This window comes from Letharia lupina (genome assembly GCF_014066315.1).
Source record: "Letharia lupina isolate WasteWater1 chromosome Unknown contig_7, whole genome shotgun sequence".
NCBI lineage: Eukaryota > Fungi > Ascomycota > Lecanoromycetes > Lecanorales > Parmeliaceae > Letharia > Letharia lupina.
Genome location: NW_023502976.1, coordinates 499,993 through 525,355, shown reverse-complemented (window position 1 = coordinate 525,355; position 25,363 = coordinate 499,993). Strand labels below are relative to the sequence as shown.

The 25,363-nt window shown below is 49.9% G+C and overlaps 10 protein-coding genes across 10 annotated transcripts; 6 read left to right on the top strand and 4 right to left on the bottom strand.

The window, feature by feature from the left end:
* Positions 1 to 2,478: 2,478 nt before the first annotated feature.
* HO133_009596 (uncharacterized protein) lies at positions 2,479 to 3,498 on the top strand (the record flags this gene model as incomplete). Its single annotated transcript, XM_037300457.1, has 1 exon — positions 2,479 to 3,498. One exon carries the CDS (start codon positions 2,479 to 2,481, stop codon positions 3,496 to 3,498), a length of 1,020 nt encoding a protein of 339 aa, XP_037154305.1.
* A 101-nt stretch (positions 3,499 to 3,599) lies between these two features.
* HO133_009595 (uncharacterized protein) lies at positions 3,600 to 4,890 on the bottom strand (the record flags this gene model as incomplete). Its single annotated transcript, XM_037300456.1, has 3 exons — positions 3,600 to 3,651; positions 3,703 to 4,688; positions 4,762 to 4,890. The coding sequence occupies 3 exons, from the start codon at positions 4,888 to 4,890 to the stop codon at positions 3,600 to 3,602; spliced, it is 1,167 nt and encodes a 388-aa protein (XP_037154304.1).
* Positions 4,891 to 5,308: 418 nt separating this feature from the next.
* HO133_009594 (uncharacterized protein) lies at positions 5,309 to 7,430 on the top strand (the record flags this gene model as incomplete). Its single annotated transcript, XM_037300455.1, has 4 exons — positions 5,309 to 5,377; positions 5,432 to 6,040; positions 6,090 to 7,262; positions 7,323 to 7,430. The coding sequence occupies 4 exons, from the start codon at positions 5,309 to 5,311 to the stop codon at positions 7,428 to 7,430; spliced, it is 1,959 nt and encodes a 652-aa protein (XP_037154303.1).
* A 342-nt stretch (positions 7,431 to 7,772) lies between these two features.
* Positions 7,773 to 8,798, bottom strand: HO133_009593 (uncharacterized protein; the record flags this gene model as incomplete). The annotated part of the gene is made up of 3 exons (XM_037300454.1): positions 7,773 to 7,821; positions 7,901 to 8,488; positions 8,542 to 8,798. 3 exons carry the CDS (start codon positions 8,796 to 8,798, stop codon positions 7,773 to 7,775), a joined length of 894 nt encoding a protein of 297 aa, XP_037154302.1.
* Positions 8,799 to 9,913: 1,115 nt separating this feature from the next.
* Positions 9,914 to 11,990, top strand: HO133_009592 (uncharacterized protein; the record flags this gene model as incomplete). The annotated part of the gene is made up of 6 exons (XM_037300453.1): positions 9,914 to 9,940; positions 10,017 to 10,176; positions 10,268 to 10,288; positions 10,632 to 10,712; positions 10,780 to 11,171; positions 11,670 to 11,990. The coding sequence occupies 6 exons, from the start codon at positions 9,914 to 9,916 to the stop codon at positions 11,988 to 11,990; spliced, it is 1,002 nt and encodes a 333-aa protein (XP_037154301.1).
* Positions 11,991 to 12,355: 365 nt separating this feature from the next.
* On the bottom strand, positions 12,356 to 13,045 carry HO133_009591 (uncharacterized protein; the record flags this gene model as incomplete). Its single annotated transcript, XM_037300452.1, has 5 exons — positions 12,356 to 12,485; positions 12,553 to 12,615; positions 12,682 to 12,723; positions 12,780 to 12,797; positions 12,864 to 13,045. The coding sequence occupies 5 exons, from the start codon at positions 13,043 to 13,045 to the stop codon at positions 12,356 to 12,358; spliced, it is 435 nt and encodes a 144-aa protein (XP_037154300.1).
* Positions 13,046 to 13,328: 283 nt separating this feature from the next.
* Positions 13,329 to 15,616, bottom strand: HO133_009590 (uncharacterized protein; the record flags this gene model as incomplete). Its single annotated transcript, XM_037300451.1, has 3 exons — positions 13,329 to 14,423; positions 15,094 to 15,137; positions 15,277 to 15,616. The coding sequence occupies 3 exons, from the start codon at positions 15,614 to 15,616 to the stop codon at positions 13,329 to 13,331; spliced, it is 1,479 nt and encodes a 492-aa protein (XP_037154299.1).
* Positions 15,617 to 16,355: 739 nt separating this feature from the next.
* HO133_009589 (uncharacterized protein) lies at positions 16,356 to 19,529 on the top strand (the record flags this gene model as incomplete). Its single annotated transcript, XM_037300450.1, has 3 exons — positions 16,356 to 16,629; positions 16,684 to 16,813; positions 16,868 to 19,529. The coding sequence occupies 3 exons, from the start codon at positions 16,356 to 16,358 to the stop codon at positions 19,527 to 19,529; spliced, it is 3,066 nt and encodes a 1,021-aa protein (XP_037154298.1).
* Positions 19,530 to 21,533: 2,004 nt separating this feature from the next.
* HO133_009588 (uncharacterized protein) lies at positions 21,534 to 22,234 on the top strand (the record flags this gene model as incomplete). The annotated part of the gene is made up of 2 exons (XM_037300449.1): positions 21,534 to 21,762; positions 21,816 to 22,234. 2 exons carry the CDS (start codon positions 21,534 to 21,536, stop codon positions 22,232 to 22,234), a joined length of 648 nt encoding a protein of 215 aa, XP_037154297.1.
* Positions 22,235 to 23,586: 1,352 nt separating this feature from the next.
* On the top strand, positions 23,587 to 24,809 carry HO133_009587 (uncharacterized protein; the record flags this gene model as incomplete). Its single annotated transcript, XM_037300448.1, has 6 exons — positions 23,587 to 23,644; positions 23,695 to 23,744; positions 23,813 to 23,968; positions 24,018 to 24,140; positions 24,189 to 24,726; positions 24,775 to 24,809. The coding sequence occupies 6 exons, from the start codon at positions 23,587 to 23,589 to the stop codon at positions 24,807 to 24,809; spliced, it is 960 nt and encodes a 319-aa protein (XP_037154296.1).
* Positions 24,810 to 25,363: the final 554 nt, after the last annotated feature.

The following is a 25,363-nucleotide window of genomic DNA, read 5'->3' as shown; positions in this document are numbered from 1 at the left end:
AATGACCTAATCATTTCAACGTCAGCAATGTTTATAGAAAGGAGCACAAAAAGGGCTGTGCCGGGAGGAATCAAGAAAAAGGTACCTACTGAAACACAGCAGTCACACCGTGCGTCCTTCGCAGCCGCCTTTCTCGATGCGTGGAGTTTCTCGTTTCACGCATCTCTACCTCCCGTGGTCTTGAGCTTCTCCTTCGCTTTGTCCTCTAATAACCGAATGACCCTACTATCCGCTCCATGGTATCTTGTAACCTTCACCGGAGATTACTCCCGATTTAACCCTTTCGCTCTGACGCACGGATCCGCGCCACGATCCAACAAGAGCTTGATGACTTTCTCTTGTGCATTAGACGAGACTGTTCTCTGTCCAGTGTAGCCGCCCCCCGCCGCCCAGAGCAAAGAAATCCATCGATCAATATCACCCTGATCCACCAAGTCTCTCGACAAACATATAATGTGATTAACAACATAATCAATACCACCAACAAAAGCCCAATGGAGTGCCGTTCTACCCATATTATCTGCCACTTCAACGTCCGCCACAGATCCAAGAATCGACTCAAAATTTTCTATGGTTCGCGCCGTTGCAACTTGGATGGCCATCCTACCCATTTTGTAAACCTGGCCTTCTTCTTGAGCGAAGCCCTGACAACTTCTGCGTGTCCATGTCGAGCTGCGAGGTGCAATGGTGTCAAGTCTTGTAGCGTGACTGCCGCTTCGAGGGAAGCTCCAAAGTTGAGCAGGTTCTTGAAATTTGAAGTTCAGAGGTTAAATCTGATTCTTTGCATGTATTAGCCATTGAGAAGACTATTGTCCTTATTCTTCATGACTCCGCTAAAGAAACTCTCAAATATTACTTATCAAACGCTCTCCAACTCGAACTGCCCCAACTTCTTCTCGTTGTAGTTCTGCAAATTTTTCGTCAAGCCCAACTCAGATAGATACAACACGGGATCATCTCTTGGTACCCTCCCGAACACTCGTGTAAGAGTACTTCCAAATCAATCTTAGCGTTAATCTTGACCATACATTAAAAAGGACCTTTATCCTTTCATTCTAACAATACCGCTATCCACATCGACTTAGGGACCCCTGTTTGAGAAGTTTTATCCTCCAACAAAGTCCAAGACATACAGTTTGACGGTACGTAATTCATCCCCTTCATATCAATGAAACCTATTACAGTCATTTCATCGCTCGTACCCCTACCAGCGCGATTCTCCCGGCCTATTGTCCCTGTTGTTGTTACATCTCCAACGGGCGCCGCTCCACCCGATTGTAGATTTATATTTCATGCTATATTATCATGCTACGTCGTCGGCACCAAATCCATTCTCCCATCGGAGGAGATTGCAAAGACCTCTCGGCTGGTCTCTTCGACTTTCATGCCTTAGGATTCTAGCTCAATATCGACAGATCAAAACGGTCTCGCCGGTCGAACCGGAATTGTAACACGATCAGTGTGGCATACAAGTCGCCCAAAGCGGGAAAACCGCCAATACTACGTCGAGATAGGGGCAGCGGATATCGACGGCACCTTTGCGTTCGATGTAGTTGGCTCATTGCTAGGGCTTTGAGGAGTCGTTCTGGGTGCGGAAGTGGTTGCTTGCGTCGCCCTTTTTTGGAGAGGTAGATGTTAAAGGAAGGAAGTTCGGTGGGGGGAGGGTCTTCGTCGGTGTTGCGTTCATCGAGATTGTTTCGATCTTCAGGACTGGGGCTGGGGAGCTCGTCCACCATGGGGACACTGTGATGGCTTGTTGTTGAGACCGAAGATGAAAATAGATGCATGGGCGGCTGACAAGAGCTGGAATATGATATCCTTCATACCTTTAATTATCAAAGTAGTCGCGTCTTTTCCTGCAAGATTCAACGTACATTAAGGAATGCATACAACTTTGTAAATGTTCGTGGATCATATCACCGAAGGGTTTCTCATCAAGCAAGAACAAGTAGGTATGATATACCAATCGAGGCAATGCACAATACTCTACGGAGGTATGAAGAGATCTTGACTTCAGTCCATCTTTAATAGATATCTCCCACCTCTTTCTCAGCGAGCATATATTACTCTCTTGATCGCGAACATTAAACCGATGCGAGGGGTGTACATGTATGGAGAAATATATGAGATTTCTTCATAAAAGCCCTGTCTTGTTTTTGCATACCTTACATGTATGTCGTGCATTAGACCCATGATTAGCGTTGACTGAGTCAGCCCTATCAAAATATCCTGTCTCTCGGTCTCAGAACCGTCCGTTGCTCATTTCTGGAGAATTTGCAATGCATCAGTTATCATTAGTGAAACTGACGATACAAACGTCATCGGACTGTGTGCTCAGGGTACCATCCATCACTTTCTGAGGACCGAAAAGCGTTGCTTACAAATAGAATATGCGCCCGAGCTGTACCATTTTCCGCCCACTAGTCTCTGGAGCCATCTTGCTCTCAATATCCCAAGAAAGCAACAGGCCCCCCAATTATGGACACTACCGTACTTCAAGAGCGGACACCCACAGATACCCAACCTCTGTTTAAGAAGCGCGGCGCAAAGAACATCCGCAAACGCCCTGCAACACCACCTCCAGCAGCATCTGACTCCGAATCTGGCTACACCTCCAAAGAGGATGAGGGACGAAGGGTCAAGCGGCGCAAGAAGACCGCCATCGTTACCGCAAGTTCACACAACGCACCTAAGAAGGGCACAGAAGACCTCTCCGCCACCAAATTCGCCGCCGACCGTTCCGCCCAGATATCGGAAACGAACGATGCGACAAAGACCTCGAATTGGTTCGATGAGTCTACACCTGATGCGAAATCTCTACTCGGCACAACTCGAAACGGGCACGTAAAACCAGACAGAGAGGCTGAGCCGACGAATGATGGAACCTACAAAGGCGCCGCCGGCTACCAATCCTTCATCCAGAAAAACCCAAACGCTCCTACGCGCACCGTGGGGCCAGTAAAGGCTCCTACCAATATACGCACAATTACGGTCACAGACTTCGCGCCCGATGTGTGCAAAGACTACAAGCAGACCGGTTGGTGCGGCTTCGGGGACAGTTGCAAATTCTTACACGCAAGAGAAGACTACAAGCAAGGCTGGGAGCTTGACAAGGACTGGGAGAAAGTCGGAGACAAGGGCAAAAAAGGTGGGAAAGCAGTGAAGAGCCTTGCAGAGGCAGAGGACTCGGAAGAAGAAGATGCGGCATTGGAGGGGATACCGTTCGCGTGTATCATATGCAAGAAGGCTTATACGAATCCGATTGTTACGAAATGTGGGCACTACTTCTGCGAAGCGTGCGCGCTGCAGAGGTATAGGAAGAATCCGAGTTGCGCGGCTTGTGGGGCTGGGACTGGTGGGGTTTTCAATGGGGCGAAGAATTTAAAGAAGATTCTGGACAGAAAGCGGGAGAGAGCGAGGAAGAGAAGAGAAAAAGCAAAGGAGGCTGGCGAGGAAGTGTCAGAGGAAGATGAAGAGGGCGGCGAGGAGGATGGTTAAGGCATTCTACCTACAAGCACAGCGCTGTATATAGACAAGAAAACAATTCTAGTAGGTGAGACCGTCATGAATCGTAACAACTTTTAGCTATTGATTTTCCATTATCTGACCGAAAGCAGGTTTTCCTGACTAACGAAGAACTTCTTCTGCTCCCTGGTTAAAGGTCAGTAAGTAGTGGAGAACGCTCAGGGGGTTTGTACTCACAGACACCGTTCGCTTTTGCAACCCTGGCACCGTAGCCCCATCTGCCTCGAGCAACTCTCCCCACTCCTCAGATGGTTGACTGCAACATCCGCCAAAGCTTCAATAAACACCCTGCTATCATTCAGACTTTCTGCCCGCTTGACCCCCGGGTGTCCTGCCTCATGTATAACCTCCTGATCAAGTTCGAACAGCGTTTCGATATGATCGCTCGTGAACGCAATGGGTATGAGAATAAGATCCGTCTGCCCTTTCTTCACATATTGTTGCACCGTATCACTTGTCTGCGCGCCCAGCCACGCGGACGGCCCAACCTGCGATTGCCAGCATAAACGGTATGGATTGCTGAAGCCTAGCCTTTGCATTACAGCGTAGACCGTAGCGCCGACTTCGGCAGGATAAGTGTCGCCTCTATTGACGACGCTCATGGGTAAGCTGTGCGCGGAGAACAGCAGAACCACATCTTTCCGAGACTCCTCAGGGTATGTGGCCAGTTGCGTCTCCACATTCTGTGCAAAAGCTTCCACGAGACCTGGGTGGACAGGCCATCGGTCTATGACACTCCATGTTATTGAGCCCGCTGAGTCCAAACCGGTGGCGCCTTTTCCTTCTAATCGATTTCGCCACTTCCACAACTCGTTCAGTGAGCTTCCAGTTGTCGAGCACGAGTACTGCGGGTATTGTGTGAAGGCTACTGCGCGTCCTCCTTTACCGCCTCCGAAGCCGTCTTTCAGCAAATTCGTGTACATCTCCTCCGTCAATGGGTTGGCGTAGCGAAATGCGACGTAGGGTTTATGAGGTGCGGTTTCCGGAGAGATTTGGTCTAGTAGCTTGCACATCTCGGAGGATTGGTATTCGGACCATTTGCGTATCGGAGAGCCGCCACCTATGGCTGCATATTGCTTCTTGATTTTGGGAGTACGGCGGCTGGAAATGAGAGGCCCGATATAAGATTGGAGACGGCCGAGTGGGATGAGGTCTGCATCTGCCTGTGGATTCGGGAGTCAGCCATAAATCCTTTGAGGAGTACAAAGAGTCTCAGGTGGTGATTATCCGGCTTACGAATAACCTGCTCAGGAAGTCGCCAACTTCGTCTGTTGTGGAGGGGCCGCCCATGTTCATGAAGACCATTGCTGTAGGACCCTTGGACGACGTCGCGTCTTGGGTGACTGGGGGGACGACCGTTGCCATTGATCGCATTTGGCATCGTGGATGTTTTGACGTTGCATGCTGTGTGCATGTGGCGGCGACTTTTGGTATACAAGACGTCGAGACATGCTTGTAGAGCTGGGACATTGGATTCCGGAGCGCCATACTGTGTGAACACTGCAGGTGTTGGATTAAAGCAATCTCCGGCAATCATGGAGACCCATGCAACCTGGAAAATAGAGTTACTCTGATTGTGGTGGATCCTCAAGTCGCTCTTGATGACGCCGAGAAATATCTCGTCACGTGCAACGGCGTAAAGTGGTTCGCGCTAGTCGCGTCTGCCTTGACTTCAACATATCCATTTCTCAGCCCTTCGACCATTAACTTTGCTTACGAACATACAATTTTCTCATCGATGAGGGTGTGTGTAGCTGAGTAAAGCTCAGAAAATTGATGCAGCATGGCAGAGGAGAACAAATGGAAGCCTCCTGGCGACGAAGAGGATGAGGAGGAAGAAGTCGATGAGGCCGTAAGTAATATCATTGGTTGGCTCATAATATAGATCTTGTCTCATATTTTGTAGACCTACAAGTCCGCTAAAGATGCTGTGCTTTTCGTGATCGAAGTCAGCCCATCAATGCTTACGGCCCCACCTCCAACGGATGCGAAGAAGCAGGAACGAGATACTCCTACTTTAGCAGCAGTGAAGTGCGCGTATGCATTAATGCAACAGCGCATCATCTCTAATCCGAACGATATGATGGGTGTTCTCCTTTACGGCACGGAAGAAACCAAATTCCAAGACGAAGAAGACGCTCGTGGAGGGCTAGGTTACCCGAACTGCTACCTTCTCACGGACCTTGATATCCCTGCCGCAGGTGATGTTAAGGCTCTGAAAGATCTAGTCGAAGACGACGAGGAGTCGAAAAAGCTTCTCGTACCGTCTACAGAACCAGTCTCCATGGCCAACGTCTTGTTCTGTGCAAATCAGATTTTCACTACCAAGGCACCCAATTTCACATCGAGGCGGCTTTTCATCGTCACGGATAACGATGACCCACATGCGAAGGACAAGGCGCTAAAGTCTTCAGCAGCAGTCCGAGCCAAAGACTTGTATGACCTGGGCGTCATTATCGAGCTGTTTCCCATTTCTAAGCCAGATCATGCATTTGATAGGTCGAGATTCTACGATGTATGCGCCCAGTCTTTATATGCTTCCTGCCGAAACTGAATTGGTGCAGGACATCATTTATAATGCTTCACCAACAGACCCAGAAGCTCCTGCACCTGTTTCTGGCGGAGTCGCTCCATCGCTAACAAGCGATGGTATCTCTCTACTGACATCACTCCTCTCGTCCATCAACTCCAAAGCCGTCGCGAAGAGAGCTTTGTTCTCTTCAATACCTTTTGAGATAGGCCCCGGTTTCAGGATCTCCGTAAAAGGGTACATCATCTTCAAACGCCAAGAACCTAAACGCAGCTGCTACGTCTGGCTTGAGGGCGAGAAGCCACAAATTGCTACTGGAGTGACAACTCAAATGGCCGATGATACCGCCAGAACAGTAGAGAAATTAGAGATCAAGAAAGCGTACAAATTCGGCGGAGAGCAGATCACGTTCACTCCGGAAGAAGTATCAAGTCTTCGTCACTTTGGCGATCCAGGAATCCGGATCATAGGTTTCAAGCCTCTGTCAATGCTACCTATTTGGGCCAACATCAGGCATTCCACATTCATCTATCCTTCGGAAGATGACTATGTCGGTTCAACGCGTGTTTTCTCCGCGTTGCAGCAAAAGCTTTTGAAAGACCAGAAAATTGGGATAGCTTGGTTCGTCGCGAGGAAAAATGCTACGCCCGTGATTGCTGCTGTTCTCCCAGGAGCAGAAAAGCTAGATGAAAATGGCGCCCAAATAATTCCACCTGGCATGTGGCTCACACCTTTGCCGTTTGCAGACGATATCAGGCAGAATCCGGAGACGAACCTCATTCGCGCACCTGAAGGACTCATAGATCGCATGAGGGAGGTGGTTCAGCAGCTGCAACTTCCCAAAGCCATGTACGACCCTCGAAAGTATCCCAATCCTGCTCTGCAATGGCATTACCGAATATTGCAAGCCATGGCTTTGGAAGAAGACCTTCCGGAGAAGCCAGAAGATAAGACAGTCCCAAAGTATAAACAAATCGACAAGCGAGCTGGGCCTTATGTCATCGACTGGGGTCACGAGCTCCACAAGGAATACGAGGAGTGGCGAAAGGATAATGAAACAACGACCTCTGTTCCAGCGAAACGCCCCGCACCTTCTGGGAAAGATGATATTCCGGACCGAAGCAAGAAAGCGAAAACTGCTACACCCGATGACGGTCCTACCGACGCACAGATGCAGCATGCTTATATGAAACAAGAGCACAAGAAGGTATGCACTCAGTTGCGGAGATTTCCCACCAGAAAAGCTAACTTGTGCCACTCTTTCTAGATGACAGTATCGCAACTGAAAGCTTGGCTGCATGGAAAGAGTATAAGTGTTAGCGGCAAGAAGGCCGATTTGCTGGAGCGAGTGGAAGAATTCCTCGAGCAGAAATGATGAGTGTGTTGCTGTAAAGGCTGTGGTATTGACGAAGAATGTCACTACATGAACATTGAAGAATCTCGCTTTGGAATGCAGTGAAATGAGATCAAAAAAAGAGATAAACGCTAGGCGTGTATGATACCCAGAAGCAAAAGAGTAGCCAACGATGATTATGGTTCCTCATGTGGTGTCGAATGATCTGCATATCCCGGCCTTGTGCTTTCAAAGCATTGGGCGAGAGGCCTCTAGTCTCCACAAAGCGCTGAGTCTTGCAATTGGGGCAGAGTGAAACGATTATGGTTTCATTCATCTAACAGAGTATGGGTATCTTAATCCAGATCGAACTCCAACCATTTTCTAGCAATGACCGTAGACATCGCAGTAGCATTTCTCTTCGGCAGGACAGCTGCGAGGTCTGAATTAGCAAATCGACTTCCTTTGCTTCCCTCATCCAACCACCATGCGAAAGGAGAAGCGGGACCTACTACACAGCATCCTTCCCAAAAATCACATGCCATAGAAATTCCAGCACCCTTCCGCTCTTGGCATCACTCTTCTCCGTATCTATGATCCATTCCCTGAACCGTTCATAATCACTCAAAGGCCTCGCTAGTACCTGATCCTTCGACACCGCGAACTGCGCACAGCACGCAGCCCCTACCAACGTCGGCGCCTGCCCATTCGTATTCGATGGCGCCTTCTCCTCTTTACTCGTCCCCGCAAACACGTCTTTCCACACTTCCGGAGTAACATGCGCGTTGTGTCTATGTGCTTCCAGACACCCCGGGTTCCAGTTGCAGCGCAGATTCACGTAGCCGTTTTTTTGTACAAAGGGTATTTGAAGAGATCGTAGGGCGTCGACGTTGTCGTGGAGAGGTGTGTCGGTGTGCCAGGCCGAGAAGAAGCCTGAGCGGTGGGAGTGGAGGAATACGAGGGTCGAAGGGAGGTTGGCGTAGTTGTCGATTACGTAGGAGAGGTAGGCCATGGACTCTCTGCCTTTGTTCATTGGGGTCGTGAGGGTAGTATCCGTGGTGTTGGGGGAGGGGTTGACGGTGTAAATCGCCGCCTGCCAGCTGTACTATTTGTTAGCAAAGTAAGGCTGGAGATGAGGTGGAGCAGGGCATACTCTGGCAAATTCTCTGCTACCCAGTCCGTATTCTCCTTTTCCATCTTGGCCATGATGACGACCTTATGGCTGGCCTCGCCGTCGAACGTTGGTATGTTCTGCACGGGGCCATGCTGGAATGTATTCTTCCACGAGTGAGCGATGTAATTCGAGACGCCATATTGGTCCCAGACGTCCTCGAGTTTTATTTTGACGATTAGAAGTAGGATGATCAGGAAGACGGAGGCACTCAGGGCGAAGCGCAGGGCCAGCCTCATTGTTGCTCTAGAACGGCGGCAGAGGAAGCTATGCGAGGGTGCGCAGGAGTAGATGGATATCGAGGCATCTGCGCCTTTATGAATACTATCTTATCCCTTCCATATCTGATGCTAAGTCGGGTTCTGAGGTGAAAATGTACAGTGCGTGCAACAGTAAACGGCAGACGAGGCAGACATTGTTGATTGAAAGGTGCCAAGAGATATAAGGCTAGCGGAAGACTTGCGGCTTTACCCTCCAGCTCATCGCTACATGTCTCTCCTTTTCTCTCCCTTTTGTGTGTTTGTGTGTGTAAGACCAATTTTGGTCTCAATCCTTCTGGGGCAACGAATCAATAGAGGCACGCGTTCCCGGAAGCTTCATCTCTTGCCGGCAGAGACTCGCAAATTGACATATGAGAGGGTGTTAATCAGGCAGGTGGCTATAGTTACTATCGCCATCGCTATCCGCCAGTTCGAATGGACTGGTGCAGGAAATTGCCCGCTGGTACTTCAAGAAGCCTCCGCCATATAGTATGGAGACAATGCAGTCCTATTTGATGACAACTCCGCTTTGAAGATCCTTCTGAAGGAGATCGAGCCAAGAGGTCGCAATCTGTTGCAAAACCTTACGAAGATGGGAGCGACTCCTTTAGGGCCTTCTACTCTACATATCCGAGGCTATCGGTGAAAATTCTAGTGGGGAGTGTCGCAATCTGTAGGCTCTGTATTCCATTGGGAACTCGCCGCCTTGGGGTTTCTCAAAGACAGTTGATGGAGGAACTATTCGCCGATATCAGAGGTCAGAGAATCGATCGCGTTTCATCTCGCAATCTGCTATTGAATGGTTTACGGAGTAGGCTTTCGTCGTGCGAGGCGGGCATCTTTCTTTGGCATATTGGAGTGTTGCAAGTATTCAGACTTGTGGCGCGCACATGCTCGGCTGAAAATGTAACTAACCAATAGATCGAACCACTCCCACCCAAGAATGATAGACTATACGACATCCTGAATACCGGTGATGTTGATGATATAAAGACGCTATTCTCCGGCATTCACTGTGGTGGTGTCTTTATCCTCAAGTCTATTTTATTGCATTTGAACAATTTTGCGGATTTGATATAAAAGCACTCGCCGAGATGGGTGATATGGACACTTCAAAGATGGTATGGCATCATAAGATCCCTGCACATGAGCTTCGTGAATCATATGACCAACAGTCTTGAGACTGATGTATCACAGGCTCCCGAGGGCGGCCCTGGCAACAGCAATTCTTCTTTTGATATGTATACGGGAAGTGGATCGGTGGAAGACAAATCCTTAGTTCGGAAGCAGGACTGGAGGATAATTCCACTATGTGCCGTGGTCTACCTACTATGTTTTCTGGACCGGTCGAATATTGGTATAGAGCAGACTTTCGCATTCTCTCATAATTTCCTTACGTCTGACAAATTTCCCATCGATTGCTGAGTCTCCGCGCTGATGTGCTGCAGGTAATGCCAGAATCTTGAACAGTGAGACCGGCGACGATCTATTGCAGAAAACAGGCACGAGTTCCTATCAGTATAGGAAGGCCATCCGGATCCCCCTTATCTAATATAAGCAGAGTCGAATCGTGTTCCAATTGCTAATGCCGTGCGAATGTTACTAGCGTCGCGTTGACGTCGTTCTATACCAGCTACGCTCTGTTTGAAGTGCCGTCAAATTATCTGCTGAAGAAGCTGAGCCCCAATGTATGACCGTTCGCATAATCTTCCTGCCGTTCTCCGCCTGATGCTTTCTACATGCATGCAAGAGAGGATCCGCTAATATGGGGTATTAAGCGATGGATCGCTTTCCTAATGTTCTCTTGGGGAGTTACCACTATGAGTATTGGTGGTGTAAAAATCGCCGCCTCGCTTTCAGGCGTAAGGTTTCTTCTCGGTGTATTTGAAGCTGGTGAGCACTCCTTGTTCGACTACACGACTCATGTGATGGCCGCAAAGCTGACCTACTTCCAACAAAGGTCTCTATCCTGGTGTGGAATTTTACCTGACATTTTGGTATCGATCTGAGGAACGCTCTCTACGCATCGCTTTTTTCCTACCCTCTGCCGCCCTAGCCGGTGCCTTCGGAGGTGCCATTGCGTATGGTGTTGGACGAATGAATGGCATTAACGGACTGTCGGTATGGCAATGGCTTGTCATACTGGAAGGCATACCCGCATGCGCAGCGGGTCTTGTCGTCCTGCTTATACTGCCAGATTATCCAGAATCGGCTCGGTGGCTTACTGACGAGGAAAAGGAGTTGGCAAGAGAAAGAGTGAGGTTCTGTGGCTCGAGCGCGGACGACATGGCTATAACATGGGTTGATGCGAAGGAGACTTTGACGGAGTGGCGGCTATATTTTTACTCCTTGGTAAGTTTCGTCCTATACCACTGTTAATTCAATGTCTATGGTAGCCAATCCAGCCTTTTGAAGCTCTATTTTCTCATCTCGACACCATTTTCCAGCCTTTCACTCTTCGCACCAACAAGAGTCGCTGGTCTCGGCTACACGTCACTGTCTGCAGAATTAATGACAATTCCGCCTTACGCTGTTGCGTACGTTGTGTCGCTCGTTGTGTCCTGGTCTGCAGACCGGTTCAATTCGTGAGTGGAAACTCCAATCGTACCTGGCATCGCCATTTCTTGATGATGGACCTCTTACTCACAACACGCTTATTCATAGTCGTTCCCTCCACGCAGCAGTATGTGCTCTCTTCTGTGCGGCAGGATTTATTGCCTCTGCAACTCTCTCGCCTGACGCTTACGTGGTAAGTGATCTTACCATGTGGGGAAGGCTCCTATCTTTCCGAGTCCACCTATCTTCCCTTCGCCAGCATCCACCTATTACTACTCGCTGACAATGCCATAGGCCCGCTACATCTGCCTCGTCATCTCCACTACATTCGTCTTTTCACCCGTTCCCTCTCTGCTCTCCTTCCTTGCATCAAACACCCATACGACCGCTTCGACGGACCTTGCTGTCGCCCTCAACGTCTCTATCGGTGGTGGAGCTGGCCTGATCTTGGGTACATGGATCTTCCCGGCTGGAGAGGCCAAGAACGGGTATAAGAGTGGTAACTGGATCAATGCTGGGTTCATGTTGGCAATCTCGGTAGTTTGTGTGGCGTTAAGAATATATTATGGGAGGGCTAATCGGCTGAAGGAGCACAAGAGAAAGTTTGTACTTTAAGTTGGGGCAGCATATGGCTGTTTCAAGGGTCCTTGATCCAGCATAGGCGAGGTTTTGCAGAAGTGGAAGACGATATGGACGTCCTCTGAGTCAATTCAATCAGGGTTCTTGCATTGCGTTCGAAAGAGAGTTAAAAGCTCCTATCGCTTGATAGCTTCAAAAAGCTCACTCATATATCGAGGAGACAAGCATTACAAAAGTAGCATAAGCTGAACATGGAGAACCGCTGGAGTACAACGGAGTATTCGCTTCATAAATCCGGACCCCCCAAACCTGATGGTTTTCAACCTAATACCCCAACACGGTGTGCGTGTTTGCAGGCACGCCTCCTGTAAGACATTCTGACAGGCAACACCTTCAATCGATCAGCCGCATGCCGGCATGATCGTCGGCGCTACTACGGGATTTGTTGGGTTGGTCTGTGAACAACCATACGCAAATCCAAAAGCCGTATCGTCAACAGCTGCATCGAATGCGCCGCCACAGTTTGGATCACTACCAGCAGCGTATGATCAGTACCTATTTCCTCCAAACAATCTTCGATCATCTAAGTGCATCTCACCTTGCTCCACCAGCGGCGTTGTTGAAGAAAGAGCAGATATCGTGGGAAAAACAATCCTGGGTACTTCATGGCACAACATCAGCTTTAGCAAAATCCAGTCTTTAATTCGATAGACTGCAAGTGGCTTACTATACGTTCCCGAGAGCCGCTCCCGTGCAGTCAGCACCGCATCTGATTACATGTCAGTGAGTCAATACGCTCTCCAGACACAGGGCGGATGCCTCTACCGTCCATTACATGCATAGCTATTCGACAGCACGGCTGACGTTAGCAAGGAAAACTTCTCACTCTTCAGCGGTTTTTGCACCTACTTTCCCATATTCACTGGATCAATGCCAAAATTCGATCCCACAATCCCGGTCCAAGTACAATTCTGGTCGGCGGCATTTGTCCATCTAGCGGTGGCTGCCGCCCCAACTTTCAGACACGTGATTGATGCAGATGCTGGAGAGATAGCAAAGACTGCGAGAGCGATGCTTGAAAGGATAAGCATGTTTGCGGCAGAGCTTGAATTGCAGATGATGTTTGGAAGAAAGCAGCAGCTATCGCCTTATATATTCAGCCCATACCTGACCACCTACCCAGAAGATCTCGCCTCCGCGTTGAGCCCCGTCTGATGATACTGGGGCCTCGGCATGTCTTGCGCCGTGGGGTATGATGGCGGATCTACAAACAGCTACTGGAAGATGCGCCCCTATCAAATAGACATCTACTTGTCTATTAACACATTAGCGTTGGGGATCTCCCTCGCTACTAACAGCCGACACCTATACACATCAAGCCTCGGTATCCGGAATCTCTCGTTGTTCGATTTCCATCGACAATTTTCGCGGTGGAAGCCTGCGCTTGTCCATTTCGGCCTCACTTTCCGTCGGCACACTCAGGACTGGTCTGCTTGCCCCTTTCCGCCCAAGGAGATAGTGCTCGACGACAAAGACCACCTCTTTCACAGCCCAGCGTGCATGCGTCTTGGTCGGAATGTTGAATCGTGCGTCCAATTGTTCGAGAGTCAAATTCTTCGTCTCGGGCACAAGAAATAATATCATGAACCATCCTACAACACACCAAGCTGCATAATAGCCAAAAGCACCCGTGTTGCCAAAGGAATACTGGAACCTCGGGAATGTGACGGCCAGTAGGAAGTTGAAAAACCAAAGAGTCGCGGTGGCCATTGACATACCTAGATCTCTGACGTACAATGGCATTGATTCGGCAGAGTACACGAATGGTACGGGACCTTGCCCTGGGCTGTAGAAAACGCTGAAGAGGTACATCCCGGTCAACACTAGCCCCGTTCGGCTGTGACTCCCAGATGGAAGCAAAAATCCCATGGCAGTCAGAAGCTGGAAGAAAGCCAAGAATGGGTACGTGCAAAGAAGCAGATTCCTGCGTCCGAAAGTATCTATTGTGTATACCGCCGGCAGAGCAAACAAGAAATTCAGGATTCCGAACCCCATCGAAGCCAGAAGGCCAGCTTTGTCGCCAAGTACAGGACTCAGAATCTCGGATGAATAGAAGGCCATGACGTTCACTCCACAGATCTGTTGCAGGAACATGACGGTCAAAGATGCCACCAGAGCTCTGCGATTGCGGTCAACACTCCATAATTCCACAAATCGATTACGGTTTTGCTTGATCTTTTCTTCGCCGTCGAGGAGATGATGCATAAGAAAGAGGTCCCGTGCGGCCTGGAGCCGGGAATGACGGAGTCTGCAAAGGGAGCGGAAAGCCTTTTCGTAATAGGCAGTCTTTCCCTGCCGAGCCTTGAGGAGCAGCCATCGCGGTGACTCCGGGAGGGTGAAGACGTAGGCAGCCGCTATGAGAGGTAGTAGCATGGGAGAGGCGAGCATCAACCTCCAGTTCAAGCTACACTGAAGACTTAGAAGCGTCTCCGTGCTTAAGTGTTTGTCGCATGTGCCTGAATCTCCCTGAAGAACGTTGCGAAAGATGACGCCGGCTATGTATCCCAACATGATACCAAATGCCCTGTTATACGTCAATGGAGGTTATCCATGGCCAGCAACTAGAGAAGCGGAGCTCACGTCCACATTTGCCACATCATGACAAGCCCACCTCTTATATTTGCCGGAACACATTCAGCAGAATATATCGGAATAGTTGCGCTCTTCGGTCCAATTCCAAGGCCCAAGCAGAACCTGGCGAGGAATAGATGCCACCATTGTGATGTAAACGCTTGTGCTACACAGGTCGCGCTGGAGATGAGGCAGGTCACGAAGATTGTTCCTCGCCTTCCCAATACTCGATTCAAAGGTTCTGTGAGCCAGCAACCCAGGACAGCACAGCATAAGTACGGGGCGGCGTTTACAAGGCCCCTGAGGCCTGCGTCCTTCCCTGTATCTTTCCCATCTTTGGGTCCTATTCCGAATGCGTACGAATAAAACTACAAATCCTCGATTAGCACGCCTTCTTCGAGATGCTAATGGATCGCAAGACGACCTCGACAGGCAAAGGGTGGTCAAATCATGCCCCAGATGCGGGAGATACGGACAAACTACTAGTCAGGCCGTGAAGCAAACTTACCAACTGAGCGCCATTCACTGCGGTCTCATCCCAGCCCTGCACAGCTGCTCCGAGGGAGCAACATCCTATTTTGGTGTCAGTGTCATCTGCTTTTGTGAGGGTTTCAAGACTCGAAGATGTCTGAAGGGTAACTGCCCCCCAAGACATATGTCAGGACTCGAAGCGGACTCCCAAAGTACGTACCGACCAGTGCGTATAGTATCCACGGCTGATCCCATTTGTTTCCGGTCTTGGGGTCTTCTCGTCTGAGGGCTTCAATCTCTTCTGGCTTGAGACGAAGGCTATCTGTGCGCGGCCCTCCGAATGCCTCACCGTCCTGAGCCAAGAATGCTCCTTTTCGTATCACTTCATGGTATATATCTTCGATCTTTGTTTTATTTATGAATGCTTCTATGAGCTCGTCCATCTTCTCATGTCGCATTCCAATGAAGGGATTGACCAAGACGCTGTTGATGTTTGCAGGAGCTGCATCCACATCCTCTGAGGTGAAGTACCCACTCTCGGTCTTTTCTGATGTAGCCATACTCTCAGAAAGTGATCGTGTTTGTAATGTGTGCAAAGCTGATGTCCAGACTCTCGATTGACTCCAAGAGAACGAAGCCGTGAGAGACTAACGGATTCACGATTCTGAGGTCCAAGCCTCAGCGTTTGGGAGAAGCCTGCTTATATAAAAATTTAATGCATGAGGAAAGCATTCGAGGTTGCATTGCAAGGCTGTGCAACTCGCAAGGCTACAAGGCTTCCATCGTCGCCAAATTTTCGGCTTATGCACGCCATGAAACCCTACCCGCCCGCACGATACTTACTAGTATGAAAACAGAAGCTGAGACGCAAGGCTACCAATGATTCCTTCCCCGCCCTTTCCTGCATCAGCTGGTACCATCCCGACGGGCGCGCAGAGTCACATTCTATGACCAACTTCTGAGGCACCTAGCTCAGCTCTTTCGCTTAATGCCCCTATTTTTGATATGATTTGCGTGTCTGCCTTGCGGCCATTGAAAGGCTGAGAACGCCTCACTCCCTTTGCCTGATTTCTTGCGTTGATAGATGCCACACTCGTGCAGGCCTCGGCCAACCTGAACGGACACGCGATAAGGGATGACGTGTCGGGCTAACCCCTGCACCAGAGTGCGTCTGCCATTCGACCTCAAATACGCGCTGATTGTCCACCTCCTTTGACCCGCTTTTCTTGGAGTAGCTCGGTCAGCCACAAGGCTGTCACGATTACTGATTTGATTCCGATCTCGACGGAAGGTTCCACAATGTCTTATTCCCCAATCGGCGATACCATAGCTTTGACGAAGCTTGCATATGCTCTCTACTCTAGAGTCGTCGTCGTCGCACGTGATGCACCAGAGCAATTTGAAGCATTGCTGCGAGACCTTGACATATACAAAGGAGTCTTATACCGAATCAGATCCCAAACAGATCACGGCGGTGATCCGTCATATAGCGTTGCTGTGCAAGCTGTCCTCGAACGTTGCTTCAGCACCTTATACGGGCTCCGAGACCTGACAACAAAGTATGAGAACTTGGGTGAATACGACTTTGCTAGCTTCACACATGTCTTGGTTCGCTGACGACTCAAAGCATGGAGCGACCGCGGCGTTTTCTTTAAGCGCATCTCTTGGGCCAAAGACCAGGACGCAATCAAAGAATTTCGAGAGAAATTTAAAGAACACCAGCAGCTCCTCCAGATCGTCTTGACGTCGAAAGGCAGGTAAATGACGACTGGTCCGCTGAATAATTGAAAACCTCGCTTAGTTATTTTCAGGAAGCAATTGAGTGAGGAAACCAAACAGACTCCTATAGACGACGACGAAAAGCCTCCTGTAAGGATACGTGAGCCCGAAGTTGACGTAGGTTGTACCTGTGGGGTTTCGCCTATCAAGAGGACGACCACGGCAACAACTACAGGTTCAGCGACGCTGAACAACCCCAGAGAAAGTCTGTCAACTCAATCGCCTAAAGCAGTGCAATTTGGCTATCAACCGTTCCGCGAGAGAACACACAGTAGTACAGGATCAAATGCACAAGAAGCCTTGGAGAGCTTAACGCTCAAATCGCGGTCTTACAGTGCTTCTACGGCCAAGACCAGCTGCTGTAGCTGTCATGATCGAGTACAGTCGGGCGGTCTTGGTATAGGTGAGTGTCACATTGCACCTAGCTTTGAAAAATCATCAAATGAATGCCACGCTTTGTCAGAGGAACAGCCCCCAGTTCCCGACCAAGGGCCTCTCCAAACCAAGACTAAACAGCCATTGGTACTTTTGCGGGACAGAGAGAAGCACAATGTCGTTTCGGATGTCCAAAAACTTTTCAGGGATAGCGTCGAGTCTGTCAAAGATCCTACTTCCGTGGAAAGGTGGCTTCGGCTGGCGATCTGGTGGCTCGTGAAGTCCCGCATCATTTCCCATATACTGGCTCCAGAGGAAGTCAAACGAAGGGGAACGGACGCTTCACAACACCAAAATCGATGGCACAGTACCGTGTCAGCCGAGCAAGCATATACAGACCTGCTCAAAAGTTCCTGGATATTGGAAGAAGTCATCCTTGTTGGAGCAGCGGACGAAGAGCTTTCGTATGTCTCTGTCAGGAAAATGATCAAGGACCTGTCTGCTTCTCTTCATAATGATCTCCTGGAAAACAGAAATTTCGATCGAAATTTTGAGGTCGTTGAAGGGAATGCTCTTCTGAAGAACGACCTCCACCTTCTTGAGAGCTTTGAGCAAACGATAGAGGCCGAAGAGAGTATTCCTGCCGCGATGGACGACCCCGTCAGTGCACTTCGGTGGTTTGAAATAGATCAAGATAATGCTGGAATGCAACATGAAAAGGTGCTGTTCCGAACCTTCGCCAATGCGCAGCTTGGCAGCAGGTACGATCGATCAAAGTCCCCCAGTGCTCCATACATGCTCTTAGTGTGGACAGCAGCCGATGATTGCGACATATTCGTCTCTTTATGCAACCATCGAGGGTCTGTAAATCTTTCTCGGAAATTGGCGGCTGAAGATCTTGAGGATTACGAGGCCGGTGACGACACTACGCTCTTCTCGATCAAGTTTCCAACGCAAGAAGCGGAGATCAAGTTCTTGAGCCACGAAGACGCCGTTGGGTTCTTTACCCAGCCACGGATATTCTTCGCCGCCTTAAAGAAAATCAAACCGCGTTCAGGAGAACTTGCAATTTACCAGGCATCCCTGTCTACTTACGGTGATTCCAGTCCGGGGGCAGTTTCCGGGATTGAGAGAGCCAGGACTCTGGCATCAAGCAAGGCTTCCTCTTGTGGGTTGAGAGTTTACGAGTCGATGCCCGACAAATGCTGGAAGACCACACGCCGCCTTGTGGTCAGCACTCCTCCAGATAGTACCAAACCTGAATGCGTATCCCATTGGCTGCCAGTGGACCAAATAAAGATAGTAGTTGAAGGGACTAAAGTAACGGTCAAATGGTCAGACTGTGAGCAATTGAGGAGGAAAGAGCTGGGCAACTTTGCTTACCAGTACTCGTATATCTACAAAGCAGATGAACCCAACCGGAAGATTTATCTGGAATTCGGCAGCGCTTCAGAAGCTCAAAGATTTGAAAAGTGTATCCTTCTCCCGACAGAAATGCCACCGCAGGTTACCACCAAAGTCGAGATACCATCCGCTTTCCAGGACATCAGGATTTATCGACTGTTCGACGTTGATGAACCGGACCGGCAATATCACTCAATCGCTTTGAGCAAGAAGAATCCCAAAGGCCCACATATGACAGAAATTTATTACGTCTACAGGGATCTTGATTGGGTCTTCAGCACCAGGAATGGTGCGCCGACCATCATACATTTCCCAAGTCTCCAAACCTCACACTACGTCTCCACAATACCCAGGCTGCAGTACAAGCCAAACGCAAGTGACCCTACCCCGGATTTTAGCCACGTGGTGGAGACATTCAAAGCAGCTCGCTTTGAATTGGGCTGTGATCATGACTTGAAGAGATTCATGCATGGCCTGACGGGCTGGACCCTCAAATTCTTCCGGCCCCTATCGAAACTACTCCTCGTCGAGACGGGTCATCTCATCATGAACCCCAAAGAACAACACAAAGGCGTCTGCGTCCACCTCTGGGAGAAAGCAGCGGAAGAAGGCCAGCCTCAGATCCAGCTGGCCGTCCGGCTCGGAGCGGAGATCAAGGACCCCTGGATCACCGCCTCGCTCTTCGAAGCGCACTGCCGAAGCGAGCACTCCACCATGAGCTACAACGTCGAGTTCCAGGCCCTGCTGCTCCAGCGCGGCGTCGAGGTCGACACCAAGTACATGACCGCGACGACGCGCGGACCCCTCAGCGCGCAGGCGACGAGCCGGAGGCGCTGGAGGACGACGCTGACTTTTGCAAATACCGAACGTGAGTGGACGGGAATTATCCTCCGTCGGGGTGGAGGGATTCGCTGACGGGATGTAGACAAGGATGAGTTCTTGAGGGCTTCGGGCCTCATCAAGATGATGTACGTACCCGTAATGGGCTGATACGGAAACGGTCGTATCAACAATGGCTTTGGGAATTATGGGAAATCTTTGGCGTGACGAGTGGGGAAATCTGAATCAGGTAAAAAGGGGTTCTGATAGGCTTTTTGCGCGCTGCGATATCGCATTGCATCGAAACCGGATCGGGAACCGAGGGTCTGCGGGAGCATCGTGAATGATGAGGTATACCATTTTTCTTACATGTTTGCCTGTCTATATACCTTTTTGTTGAACATTTGGGGGGGGGGTTCGCTTTCTGGTCGGGGCATAGGCGATTGTACACTTTCCGTTCGTTAGCTGAGTTTTGATGTTTATAACGTGGTGGCGAATGTGACGATAAAAAGGGGGGGGAATGGTTCTGTTTGAGCTGGGGAGGTCATGCTTGTGTCGTGTCGGCTGTACCATCTATTGGCATTTAATGGAACACGCCTTCTTGACTCGGTGATGTGACCGATGTGGTGAATTGCACGATCTCACTCAAGACGATCTTCTGCGCCAGATTTGAGAGTAGCTTGTTTGCTGTTAGGGAACAGGCTGATGTTTCTCCGGGCGCCTGTATACCTCGAGCTTCCAAACTCATTGCCTCCTCACCCACCCCACAGATCGCTCACACCCCATCGTCTCCCATCGCAACTCCTAATTAAAAGCTCTGTGCCCCTTTCCTCAAAAGCGTGCTTCTTCACTCTTGTCATCCATGCCTCGACGACGGTATTCACCTTCGACATTTCCGTCCCCGCAGCGTCTCCGACTTGTCCACGTAACGCTCACAAGGCGTCTCGCAATCCCTCACGATCTTCGTCGGCGCAACGAACGGCACGTCTGGAGCGTTGAATGTGCCTGCTGGGTCAACGTCAGGCATGGGTAGGAATGATGCCTCTTTCAAGATGAAGCACGACACAGCGCGAGGTCTTGGTCGTCGTCCTTGCCCTCGTGTCTCTCGCGGTTCGGGATTCCGTAGGCGGGGCACGTTCCCCCATAGTTACCGCGTGGAAACTTCGAATTCGAGCTCTTCTTCTATAAAGAATGCGGGCTGTCGACTTTGCTTGTCCCATATAGGCCGCCAATTGTCCTTCCTTAATTCGGACTTAAGATCGAGCTTGTGCTTGGCTCAGTGCAACTTCTGGCACGCAATTCCACAGTAATTCATCAGTAGGCATGAGCCACAGTGTTTTGACGGCTGGGGTTTCACATTCGGTGGGCGTCGACCCTTCATTGATAGGATTCGCGCACAAGGCCCGCATAGGCGCGCTTTGGGGGTCAGTGACTACTGCAGAAGATTCTGATGCCATCGTGATGTGCTATGCTCTAGTCTGCTATGTTGGGGGAACAGGCTTCTGAAACGCAGTGTATAATAGGTACAAGAGAAGTATTTGCAAAGAGAACTGGCTGAGGTCTACAGCGAAGTGATCCTGCACTGGGATGACGCCAGAAAGTTCACACTGTAGGAGGACTGAAGTGTGTCGGCGTAAAGAGGTTGCAGAGAAAGCTTGGTTGCTTAGTAGAGTAAACTTACATGAAATTTTTCCCATTTGATTTCCTCTACATCATGGGAAGCCTGTGATTACAAGCGGATGGATATACTGCTCAAGACTCAGACACAGACACAGAACAACCGTCTACAGCATGTTCCCTCAAGCAGACAGTCACTCTTCCAAAAAAAATCCACTTTGTGCCAAAGCATGATGCTCAGGTGCGACAGTCTCTTATGGCAGAGATTGGTTCATGTGAATGGTCTTTTACCATCTATTGCTTAGCAATATGAGAGGTAAAGAGTCTTGGTCCCGGCGTTGCTTCTCTAAACCGGGAGCGCTAAACGTTAGTCTAGTGTCCATGCGGTCTAGAGTACTGGTCTTCGATATTGTTTACCTTCAGCCGGAATAGCATGTGCATTCTTTCACCCATGTTAATAACCGCCAAGTCTCTGAGTTCAGAATGAGCGATACTGCTATCAAGACCGCTCTTGCTACCCTCGATTCTCTCGAAGCCCGCCTACAGAAGGTTCACTGGTATCTCAGCGGCAGCGAAGAAGTGGAGGATACCCTTAAGCAAGTAGCAGCGCAAGGGCGGGACGACACAGTTCAGGCTCGACTGGCTCGACTGGAAAACAACCTGGGCAAGCTCTCTTCGAGATCGCCGGTTGTACGAGATTTACTCAAGCTTCGTCCGTGTCCCTCCTTCAATCAGACTTCTCAGCTAATAAGGAACAATGAAAAGATGCTTCGCATCCTGATTTCTTCCACCCGACAACCACCGACGTCCCCACGACCCTGTCTACACCGGAAATACTAGCAATCGTCAACTCCTGCGCTCCTTCCTACCAGACCACTGCCTCACGTCTCAACGCCATCAAAGACCTGCCAATCCCTCCGGCCGCAGCTTCTGCTTCATTGGTCGCGTTACAACCACGGCTATCGAAGCTGGAGCATTTACAAAATGAACAGGCAAGGGATATGGCAGGTTTGAGAAAGAGAAGTGCGAGGGCGATCCAGAGGTGGTATGAGCTGGGTGTGCTGGGAGAAAGCGACTGCTGGACCGAGTGGGAGGGGAGAGTTGTGGAGGTGGAGAAGAGGGTTAGGAGGGAAGAGGGCCGGATGGCGAAAGAGACGGAGGAGGATGAGGCCTACGGAGATTGATGGGTGTCCTCTACGACGGAGAAGGCTGAACCTAGGGGTCAAGGGATGCGAGATCAGGGCTGTGTTGCTTTTTCATCAGGCAGGCCAACTATGTTCGAATTGTGCGGCTTTACCAGTATGTCCTCTTCTCCATTCAAGGCCCAGGGAACAGAGCAGAACAGCCGTTGACTATCTACCGCAAAGAGATTGTTGGGTCATATGCGAGACAGAGACAGAGGCCTTGCTCGCATGAGGACTTCAAGTGGGCGCGTACAATGATTCGCGCTCGTGTTCACTGATTCAGGGCGCTCGACACGAGCGCAGCGCATGCATGAATACGGTTCCGCTCGGAAGAATTACGCAGTTGGGAAGTTCCAAAGTGCCCAGTCCGGCTGTGCTGTTGGGATAGATTTAGAACAAAGAATAGAGGGAGATAGCTGCTAATGGTAAATCACCACGATTATGGCTTTTTGAAGACAATGCCTACATTACAAAATGTGTTGATTTGTGTGCGCATTGTACTTTAACAAGAGGACCGTTGAGTGGCGAGAGTGGATCCTGTTGGCTTGGAGAGTCTGGAACTTCTTCCCCTCTCCGCTCTCCAGTCTCCACTCGTTCCTGAGATTAGCGTTGTCGCGGCCTAAAGATTAGATACGGGTATGTACTCTCAGCCCTGCAATCTCCACCGCCCACTCATTTACGAGGTCGCGTTTTTGCGGGGAGGTGAGGACTGAGGACAGACAACGAGACAATGATCCTGTCAGCTTCCTCGAAACATAAACGATACTTTACTCTACTCTCCAGCAAAGTTGCGACTCACTCTCAGCGTCTAATTCGACGGGTCCACTCATTGGACAGCGATTCCAGTGGAGCCTGGGACGTCTCTTACTTTTAAGTCCTAAGATTTAAATTTAGGAAAGCGCCTGGCTGCCAAAACCAACCCAACTTGAAACGGCAGCCGACGACTCCTCTTGTCGCAACTTCGACAACTTTTAAACACATCACCTCCAACCACTGCTCTCCACCCATTACGCTCCTTCACTGTATCTTACACTACTAATACTGCTTCTTGCAACCCAGTCGGCCAATACCTCACTTCGCACTTCCTTGGCCAGTGCGAGAAATAACTTCCTAATCAACCCCCTCACCACGCCGCAGATCCGCAACAACGCTTTCCAACAATCACACTCCTTCTCCAAAATCTCAACAAGGCGACGTGATCCATTGATCTAATACCACGTTCAAGATATTGCGCGACCTCGGCACATAGTTGTGCAGCAAAGTCGGCGGATGCGAGGAGGATACTTGACATTTGATCTGGATTCTCTATGCCATCGTCATACAGCAGCTATCACTCGCCATCACTTCACAAGATGAATGGCAATCTGGAAGCCAACGCCGGCAGAGGAGGGTTACGGAGATTTAGCTTTGGTAATGCGCTGTGTCCAATGGGAGACGAAGCAGGTGCTGAAGGTTTTTAGGACATATCGTTGGTGACCCGTTCGCGCTGGCGACTATATCGATAGCATATGTACGTTTCCTTTACGCTTCCAGCTGGCCGCATGGGACGAGAACAAAGCTGACAAACAATTACGACAGCTTGCTTGGCTCATCACCTTCATCGCTTCCATCATATCCGCTGTCAAAGGAGGATTCCCGAATTTTGCATGGTGGGCAATAGCATACCTGTTCTGCGTCATTGTGGGCGTATTCGTGGTAGTGGGGTCGGACGCGACACACACATACCATGTTGCTGTGCGCAATCCATTGCATCCAATGCCCGCAGACTGCTGATTCTGGACAGATTGTTGGATTTCTAGCAGCTGGTCTCACGTATTCCACGTCCATCATCAATGACTTGGTGTACTCTCCAGACGGTGACAAGGAAGCAGCAGCAGCTGGGTTCATATTACTCTCCATGGTCATGGTCAGTCACCCCCTTACCCATGTCATGACGGCTTCTAAGATTCCCCAGATTGTATGGATCTTCTACTTTGGCTCAACGCCTCAAGCCACGCACCGAGGCTACATCGACTCCTTTGCCTTGCACAAAGAACAGCAACGCGGCTCAACGCGCAACAGCAGACCTATAAGCCCACACTATGCCCCTGGTCCACAAGAAACAACCCATATGGGCAACCAAGCGCCACAAATGTATACTTCAGCGCAATTGAACGGCTTTGAGACCTCGTCGCCCGTATCAGGCTACCCAGGTGGTCTGGCCGGCCAACAGAGCTCACAACAACGCTTTGGACAAGGCGCACGATCTGTATCACCAACAAATCAGACACCAACCACAGCTCCACCTCTAGGCGGAATGGCCGTGGATCACCACGACCCAAGAAACGACGTCACATCTCCTACAGAATACCCATACCGTGCAAAGGCAATATACTCCTACGAAGCTAACCCAGACGATGCAAACGAGATTAGCTTTTCGAAGCACGAGATCCTGGAGGTTTCGGACGTGAGTGGAAGATGGTGGCAAGCGAAGAAGGAGACTGGCGAGACAGGTGAGCGTCTCTCATGGTTCTCATGAGTTAACGCTAATTACGCAATAGGTATCGCGCCCTCCAACTACCTGATCTTGTTGTGATGTATTATACCCAGTGATTTGTACTACGGCCTCTACGACTCTTTTTCTGCCAATAGACAGCAGAGTTATTCCTTTCCTAAGACTTCCGGGTGGTTTTTTGAGCTGTTCTGTATCGACATGCCATGTCGGCTTGTACGGCCTTTGACGGTTGATCCCGGCGCAGGAAGGTTGACGGTCGCGACCACATTTTGCAGGTCCCTCCTGTGAATGAGACGCTGAAATCTTGAGATTCGAACTAAAGCGAGAGGGATATTTGATTGTGGCGTCTGGTAGAAGCACGATACGCCCAAGGGCTGGCACAGTTTATATCAAGCAATTGAATGTGTTTACCGTCAGGCACCGGGCCCGCTTCTTCGGGGCGATGCCTATATGTTCTGTGGCCAATATGAGAGAAATCTTAAGACAATGACTCCTGATTATGTGTCAGTTCTACTCGTGCATTAAGCATGCCCAAGCTGGTGCAACACATGTGAAAGGATCTTGATAGGTATGATTCATGGTTTATCGCCAAAAGTGTGAAATCTCCCCTTAGCCGTAAACACCTTCTGGAGTGG